The 9,572-nt window shown below is 32.8% G+C and overlaps 1 protein-coding gene across 1 annotated transcript; it reads left to right on the top strand.

Annotated features, from left to right (window-relative positions):
- Positions 1–4,184: 4,184 nt before the first annotated feature.
- On the top strand, positions 4,185–9,014 carry LOC132643263 (stearoyl-[acyl-carrier-protein] 9-desaturase, chloroplastic). The gene is made up of 3 exons (XM_060359914.1): positions 4,185–4,422; positions 7,094–7,598; positions 8,201–9,014. Exons 1-3 carry the CDS (start codon positions 4,298–4,300, stop codon positions 8,759–8,761), a joined length of 1,191 nt encoding a protein of 396 aa, XP_060215897.1. The 5' UTR covers positions 4,185–4,297; the 3' UTR covers positions 8,762–9,014.
- The last annotated feature ends 558 nt before the right edge of the window (positions 9,015–9,572 follow it).

Genomic DNA, 9,572 nt, shown 5'->3' with positions numbered 1-9,572 from the left:
CTCCTTAAGAGAGGTTGTCATCATCGTGTCGTCGTCGTCGTCTTCTTCTTCTTCCCTTTCAAAAAGGTGTTAATTGGCCCGGCTCACGCCATCAAAGTTTACAGAAAATTTCACCTAATGATATTGAAAATGGATGTTCTTGAACTTTTAATTTCCGCTTGTTCGTGAACAAACCTTCAAATCAAAAAATAAAACTTGTTAAACTTGGAATTTTGTCCATGAGGCAACCGAGGTCAAAAATTCAAAATCACCCACCTCCTAGGTTATTCTTGTAAATCACACCAGAGTTTAAACAAATAAGAAAAAAATACATAATTTATTTTGTCTCTGTTGAAATTTAAACTTTATTCCTTGTAATATCCATTCAAGGAAAAAAAGTTTTATAAGAGGATTATTACATTTGAGTTGAAGCTCTCAACTCGACGAAATGTCTTATGTTTGCTAATAAAAAATTAATGATCCCATTTTTTATTCTTAATTTTGTTGTTTAAGTAAAAAATTATTATTATTGTTGGAAGTCATGACCTGACTGATGATGAGCATTGAGCGATGAGGAAAAGAGAAGCAGAGGGAAAGAGTGAATCTGCTGAAAAGGAAAATGACCAACTTAGCTTGCATTACTAACTGATCTGATATTTATACAATGTCCTAACTAACTGCACTAATTAGTCTAACTAGCTTTTGATTATTCATATCTTAGCACACTTATAGTGTACAAGTATAGAAAGTTGTAATAACTAACTTCTGCCCTCCCCTCAAGTTGGGTGATGAAATGTATCTATCATCCCCAACTTAAACACATCATTGTGTAGTTTCTTCCCCAGTGCCTCGGTGAACATATTTGTTGGTTAGTCCATGCTGACAATGCACTTATATTTGACCACACGTTTTTGTAATCTTTCTCTAATGAAATGACAGTCAATTTGTGTGTGTTTAGTTCATGTATGACACATAGAATTTGAAGCAATCTGCAATGTTGCTTTATTAGTATCACAATATAGCTTCATTAGCAATTCAATAGGCTGCCCAAGTTCCGTCAATAACACCTGCAACCAAACTAATTCATCATAGTTGTTTTCATGCTTCTTTACTCAACTTTTGTTGAACTTCTTGAGACTATCTTCTGTTTTTTTTTTTTTTTTCTTTTTCAATTCCATAAGATCAAAGAATCTCCTAATTTGATGCCAAAATTTGTTACTGATTTTCTGGATAATAAATAATTTGACTACATGTAGTGTTGCATCATAGTGCAAATTTTTGGGGATATGTATGAATTGGCTAAAGTGTTGTACAACAACAAAATACCTGACCCTGTCATGGCCAGATACAACAACCTCCCTATCAACTTCTGGTAAATTCTCCTATCCTCCAAATCTGCACCATCTATGATGTTGAAAAGATCATTATACTCTAGACTGGTGAGTTTCTGATTTTGTTCTAGAGGAGTAGCTATTAATTTTCCTCCCTCAAAATCACATTTTAATATTGATTCAAGTGCATATCTTCTTTGATTCATCATTGTACTTTTACTTGACCTTGCAAAGTCAATACCAAAGAAGTACCTTAATTCACCCAAATCTTTCATCTTGAAATTGTGATAGAGAATAGTTTTAGCTTTGAATTTTTTACTTTGACCCATAACTTTCAGTAATTATAAAAAGAACCACGACACCCTCTTAATCTTCCTAATCATCTCACCATTGCTTGATGAAAACAGGCGTCACCTCCCTTTATTTCACTATCAAAAGGTTTTTTTGCTTCATTTTTCCCAAGAGATGAATTGAATTCACATATTGGTTAGAATGCTCGTTGTTAAAATTACTTTGCTCATTTATAAGTAAATGATATTTCTTTTGAAGCAAAATATATATACAACTTTTGTTTTATTTTATGTGAAGCTTTTTAACTAGATGCAAATTTAAAAAAAAATTGAGACTTATGATCTTAGCTCCATGATATATTTGTGGCTATAAAATAATGATATTAAAATAAAATAGGAAGATTAAGCTTAAATTATTCTAAATATAAAAATGTATCATTGTTTCTAGAACATAGTGAAAAAGGAAAAAAAAACATCACATAAAATGAAATAGAAAAATATCTCTTTTCCTTTTTACTTTTCACCCTTATTTTTTTAACTGCCATTACAAAATAATATGGGAAGATCAAAGTTAATTCATTTCCAAATATTAGAATATAGTATATATAGCAAAAAGATTGTCTTATAAAATGAAATAGAAGTTTTTTTTTCTTTTTAACTTTTTCCCCTTATTCTTTTTATTCAACTTATGTTAGAAATTCTTCATAAAGTTTTTATTAAAAAATTATTGTACTAAATTTTAATAGGGAAAGAACAAAGTTACTTCATTTCTAAATATTAGAATATAGTATAGCAAAAAAAAAAAAAAATTGTCATATAAAACGAATCTGAAGTTTTTTTTTCTTTTTAACTTTTTCCTCTTATTCTTTTTATTCAACTTATGTTAGAAATTCTTCATAAAGTTTTTATTAAAAAATTATTGTACTAAATTTTAATAGGGAAAGATCAAAGTTAATTCATTTCTAAATATTAGAATATAGTATAGCAAAAAAAAAAAAAAATTGTCATATAAAACGAATCTGAAGTTTTTTTTTCTTTTTAACTTTTTCCTCTTATTCTTTTTATTCAACTTATGTTAGAAATTCTCCAGAATTTTTTATCAAAAAATTATTATACTAAATTTTAATAGGGGAAAAGATTTACTCACACTCGATTTTCATCATGATAATTATAATGTATGCGCCTTATAATTAACTTTTTATGGTTTAATCATAATTTAGTTATATGTATTTTCATTTAAATTTGAAATTCTTAAGGTTAAATTTATTATTTAAGTGCAAATATTAAGTTCAAGTAAATATTTTATCTTTTGATTCTAGAGGGAACTTCTTTTTCTTTTTCTTTATTTAATTTTTCTATATGGTGTGGACTTTTGGGAAACTTGGCTTAAAGGTACCAAATGGAGGTGGAACCGCTGATTTCTTGGTACATCACATTCATGCATTTACGATTCATGTGACGGTATTGATACTCTTAAAAGGTGTTCTATTTGCTCGCAGTTCCCGTTTGATACCGGATAAAGCAAATCTTGGTTTTCGTTTTCCTTGTGATGGACCTGGAAGAGGGGTACATGTCTGGGAGGTTGCAACTTGGAGCAACTGTGCATGTTTGAAAACTTGGCAATGAATAAACAAATGAAGTTAACAAATGGATCTCATGCAATGGAAAGAAACAAATTATGCCAAGTGGAATATACTTGGCAAGTGTTTTTTCTGGCCTTTAAATTCATTGTACTCTCTCCTCGACCACATCAAAATCTCTTTTATTTTTCGGTTTTGTCAATATTTCCATACTAAATTCAAAAGATGCCTTGACTTTTGTGATTTTCTTAATAGTCAATATTTATATATAATCAAGTTACCTAAATAACATTAAAATATAAAATCTATAATTTTAAAATAAAACAACTTACTTACTCTACATCAAATAAAAAAGATTACAACAACATCAACCTACCCAGCGTAATTCTACTAATAGAGTCGGGGAAGAATAGAGTGTACGCAAACCTTACTCTCACCTTCCCAGGATAGAGAAACTATTATTTTCGAAACACCCCGGCTTAAGAAAAAACATAATAAAAAAGATCAGATAAAAATTGACGAAACTAAAGAAACCATAACAAAATATTATAGATAAACATTATGATGAAAAATAACGGTAATTATAGTAAATTAATACAATAAATAAAGTACAAGAGATATCTAAGTAAAAAAAGATTGAATAATAATTTAAAAGAATTATAATAACGGTGTTTATATATAATTTAAAACATCTTCTAATTTTATTGTACCCACAGGCCACAGGTAAATGAGAAAAACAGTGGGGCAAATTTGTTGGAATAGTACAAACTGTAAGGGCCCGTTTTGGCTTACCTTAAAAAAAAAAAGCTAAATAAAAAAAAATAAGTTAAACTATTTAACTTATTTTTTAAAATTTATTTTAAACATAAAATAATTTATAAATAAGCCAACTAAACACTCAAAAAAAAACTGAGCTATTTTCACCGACTTCTAAGCTAAGACAAACGAGCTCTACGTCCAACTGGTTTAGCCCTGTCCCACTATTCAGTGTGTCTCTTGTCGTATAAGTTTGCTATATGTTCACTTTCACTTCTGTGGAGGAAACAAATCCTATAAAACAAAGCAAAATCACGAGAGAAAAGAAAAAGGATTGAAACAAAGTAGAGAGAAAAAAAAGATGGCTTTGAAGCTTAATGCTTTCAACTTTCAATCTCCCAAATACTCTTCTTTTGTTCTTCCACCAATGGTTAGCCTTAGATCTCCAAAGTTTTTCATGGCTGCAAGCCTTCGTTCTGATACAAAGTGAGCATCTTTTTTCATTTTCTTTTGTGTTATTTCAGCTGCTTTTAGTGTATTCTTGAAACCCATTAGTCCATCTTCCAATTCTTGTATTATCAAAGTTGTCAAAGAAAGATCTTTTTCAAAACAAAAGTTGTTAAAGAAAGATTTTTTGGGTGCAAAGTGAGTATCTTTTCATTTTCTTTTGTGCTTTTTTAGTTGCTTTTAGTGTACTCTTGAAACACATTAGTCCATTTTCCAATTCTTGCATTATCAAAGTTGTTAAAGAAATATCTTTTGGATGCAAAATGAGTTTCTTTTTCTTTTCTTTTATGGTCTTTTAGTTTGTTCTTGAAACCTATTAGTCCCTTTTTTGTATCTTTATCAATGGTTGGATCTTTGTTGAAAAAGATTGTTTCCTGACAGCTTTTTATTGGGATTTTATTTATTTTAGTTCTATTTTGTCTTTTAAATTGATATTTCTGAATGTGAGGTGATTTGATTAATTTTGTTTTGGGCTATGATAAGTTTTACTGTTCTTTCCTCAAGTTTGTAGTTTGGGATTTCTTCTATGAATTGATAATTGGGTGATGTTTTTGAAGGTTTATACTAAAGACATTGTGAATGTTTTGTGCATTTCAATTTTCCTGAATGCCTTGTACCATGCTGATTATTTTGCTGTTTCCCAGAGAATTTTCTCTGTTGTATTTATGATATATTGTACTACCTTCTATATATGTTGAGTTTTCAGGATTCAATACTAGTTTTGTTCTCTGACATACAAAAGAGATGGACAGAGAGAGAATTGAGAACTGAGGGTGGGTGAAGAGAATTTAATGATATACATAATCTGATCTTTTCTTGTTTATTTTTATTTTTTATGTGGAAGGAAACTCAGATTCTAAAATTGTCTTTCCATTGTCCAATTTAATTTGTTGGGAATTACTTCCGGTAGATAAAAAAGAGTGTCCACTTACCCATTTGCACACCCCTTAAGAAAATATTAACTCCTAGACAAAAATAGGTAATTTGACTAAACTGTCCCTAAGTACGTAGGTATTGGATTTGAGATCACATAGCACTTTATGGGGCAAATATAGAAAAATAAGGGCAATTCTTTCTTGATTTGATAAGTGGACACTTTTTTTGACCCAAGAAAAAAAGGCTAAGTGTACACTCTTTTTTATCAGGAGGGAGTAAGGCTAGATATGTTAGTTTCAGCTACAGAGTTGACTTAATTTATGACTAGCTAGTTACTTCTTCATTAAATGATTGATCTCTCTCTCTCTTTCTCTCCTATTGGTATATGATAGTTCAGTAATATTTGTATTTTCTTTGATATTTTCCTTTGCTTCATGTCCTTGGTTTTTCATTAAAAATTTATGTTTCAGTTATCCATGTTTCTTTAAAAAAAAAAGTTCGTGGGGGCTGGGGTTCTCATGATCCATTACCTTTAAAGTTTAACGAGGTTGTATAAACATAATTTCTATGCTTTTTTTTTTCTCGTACGCTTGTGAATTGTTCAGTGAGTTCAGTAGTTTCATTGCTAATGCTTTCTTGAAGCATATTATGTGACAAAATTGAGCTGGCCAGGTCAGTAGCAAAGCTGGAAATTTCAGGGTTTCTTGCCAGCGATCCATTTACCTAGTTGTTCTAGGAATTTTCCAGGCTGTCGAGCAGTGATCCATTTTATCTTTTTTCGTGAACAAATCGCCAAGTGTTTGTTTGCTTAGACCTTTGTTTTTCAATCTTCTGTTGCTTGGCAGTGATGTTAGCTCTTTTGGAATGTATTGTTACTCTTTGATTGGGTCCCTTTGCTATTTACATAGTCCTAAATTACTTGGCTGAGGTGTACAACATTTAAGCGCTTCATCCATAGATTTGGTTGAAGCATGATGAGGTGACAAGACATATTTATGCCTTTTTTATATGCATATCTTTATCTCGATTGGTATAGTCATTTGTTATCAATCGACAATGAAGTTATCAATTTGGCTAGGCTTATGCTTGTTTTCCAGCTAACTTTTGTAACGAAGCATACATGTGTTTTTTATTTTCCCTTGGCTTTACTTTCTGTTTGGAGTCTCAAACTACTTCTCCTTAGCAACCTGGTTGTGTGGATTTTCAATTTGTTTGGATTGGCTTATAAGTTGCTTATAAGCTGTTTTCAGCTTTTTTGAGTGTTTGGCTGGCCAGCTTAAAGTCATTTTGTGCTTAAAATAAGCTCAAAAAAATAATTGGGCCTATTTGACTTAGCTTATCTAAAGCAGCTTATAAGCTGAAAACAGCTTATAAGCCAAAAAAAATAAGTTAGACTACCCCAACTTATTTTTTTTAGCTTATAAGTTGTTTGCAGCTTATAGGCATAAGCCCATCCAAACAGGCTCTTTATTTTTCTTTATAGTTTCGTCCATCCGTCCATTGAAATTAGCCTAACATGCTTCTATAAGATGTATAGCATAGTTTTTGTTTATGCATGGAGATTAACCAAGTGCTGCTAATAATGCTGTTTAGTGTGTAACTAATTTCAGTGCAATTCTTTGTAATATACTCTTGGATAATACTTTCTCGCATACGAAATATCTAGAGAATCTAGCCTTTTATGAAGGCTAATTTGTTCCCATTTACAGTTTTGAGATATATTTTGTTGCTTCATCATCTGTTATAAGTTGGTTTTCTTTTTCACCGTGTCTAGGGAGGTTGAGAAGCTGAAGAAGCCCTTTTCTCCTCCTCGCGAGGTTCATGTTCAAGTAACACACTCTATGCCGCCTCAAAAGATTGAGATTTTTAAATCCATGGAGGGTTGGGCGGAGGAAAATTTATTGACTCTCCTGAAACCAGTGGAAAAATCATGGCAACCACAGGATTTCCTGCCCGATCCCGCTTCAGACGGATTTCATGACCAAGTGAATGAATTGAGGGAGAGGGCTAAGGAGCTTCCGGATGACTATTTTGTTGTTCTAGTTGGGGATATGATCACAGAAGAAGCCCTTCCGACATATCAGACTATGCTTAATACATTGGATGGTGTTCGTGATGAAACCGGTGCAAGCCCTACTTCTTGGGCCATTTGGAATAGGGCATGGACCGCTGAAGAGAACAGGCACGGTGACCTCCTCAACAAGTATCTTTACCTTTGTGGAAGAGTTGACATGAGAGCAATTGAGAAAACAATTCAGTACTTGATTGGTTCTGGAATGGTGAGTTCTTGCCTATTTTAGTTAAGAGTCCCTTTACAATCATACTATCTCGCTTAAACTGGAAAATTTTATCTTATACATGCTGAAACTATCAAATAGATACAGTCAGTGGGTTGTTTAAAATTTAATGAATACATCCAACTTCTATATAACCAGCAGCTATGTAATCCCTTTACTTTCTGGACTTTGAATTTTTTCGCCTCTAACTCTAAGCATCTTCAAAATTTAGAAAACAATGTTACCCATCTGCTGAGAGACTAATTCATTGTGCTGACATTTATTGTTCCCTCTTCGCTCTTTCGATTTACTATCCCCGCTTCCCTCCCCCTCCACGGACAAATTCTGTAGCTAATAGCAATTAGAAACAATATTATCAGGAAATTATGTTAACTGCAAGCAATTTAGCGACGAAAGTGAACAGAGAAAATAATTGATCTCTCAAGAGAATCCGAACAGACTATATTTTCTTTTGTGTTTTGAACACACACTGTTCATTAGATTGCAGAATAGACACTTAAAGTGTTTTCTTACTGGTTAGTGCCATATAATTTGATGTGTCAATCTACTGATTGCATATTTCAATTTCGTCTAAAATGTTTCAGGATCCTAAGTCAGAAAACAGTCCATACCTAGGATTTATTTACACATCATTCCAAGAAAGAGCAACTTTTGTCTCCCATGGGAACACAGCTAGGCTTGCTAAGGAGCATGGAGACATCAAGCTGGCTCAGATCTGCGGCACAATCGCCGCAGACGAGAAGCGCCACGAGACGGCCTATACTAAGATTGTCGAAAAGCTTTTCGAGATCGACCCTGATGGGACTGTGCTAGCATTTGCTGATATGATGAGGAAGAAGATATCTATGCCAGCGCACTTGATGTACGATGGTCGTGACGATAACCTCTTTGATCACTTCTCAGCAGTTGCTCAACGTCTCGGCGTCTACACTGCTAGTGACTATGCAGATATACTTGAGTTTCTTGTCGGTCGATGGAAAGTGTCTGATCTTACTGGATTATCTGGAGAAGGAAGAAAAGCTCAGGAATACGTATGCGGGTTGGCACCAAGAATCAGAAGACTGGAAGAGAGAGCTCAAGGGAGGGCAAAACAAGGACCAATCATCCCATTTAGCTGGATATATGACAGAGAGGTGAAGCTCTGAAGGGATCTCTATTATAGATAGTGTGTTTAAATCTCTAGTCATTGCAATTCATTATTGTTGTCCCTTTATGTGGAAAGTGATTTTGCTGGGGATGATTTCTGGTGAGATGTAGATACAGTTTGTTTCTGTTTTGTGTTGTTAGTAGTTTCTTTGTTTTTACCTCTTGAAATGTTGTGAACTGCATGAGTTTGTTTCCCTTGGTTCTAGTGTGTTGTGACTAAACATAACACCAATCTTAAAGAAATTTTGACAATTATGGTCTTTTCTTCTGTAAGGTTTCTTTGCATTTTGCAACCTTAACGGGTGTACTGCTTTTTGATTCACACCCTTTTCATTTATTTTTTATGATGAAATACCCCCTAATCGTAAAAGCTAAATTCAAAGAACTCCCTTCTCTAATATGAGTCACATAATTTCCTTTCTGGTAGAGGTACATGATACTTGTCTGGAGGTAATAGGTACTCGGTAAATTAGTTGAGGTAATTTGGTACTCGGTGAATTAGTTGAGGTGCGTGCAATTGATTCATATACTACAAAATTAGTTGAGGTTGCAAATTATGATCATTGATCACTGTGTTACTTTTGACTTTGTTTATAAATCCTTGAGCAAGCAACACAAGTTTTTGCAAGTTCGATTTGGGAACTATCGTGTCTTTCATTCATCGGCAAGAGGTGAATTGAACAGGTATTCACAGGTAAAATCAATTTAGTTTTTCTTAGAATTAATAACACATTTTCAGGATAGCCATGAGGACATTTTTGTTATACATGCACAAATTACTCAAAATAAACTTCTAATGGAATCTTCTTG

The sequence above is a fragment of the Lycium barbarum genome, chromosome 1, assembly GCF_019175385.1.
Source record: "Lycium barbarum isolate Lr01 chromosome 1, ASM1917538v2, whole genome shotgun sequence".
NCBI classification, from domain to species: Eukaryota; Viridiplantae; Streptophyta; class Magnoliopsida; order Solanales; family Solanaceae; genus Lycium; species Lycium barbarum.
This window is presented reverse-complemented; position numbering and strand designations above follow the sequence as displayed.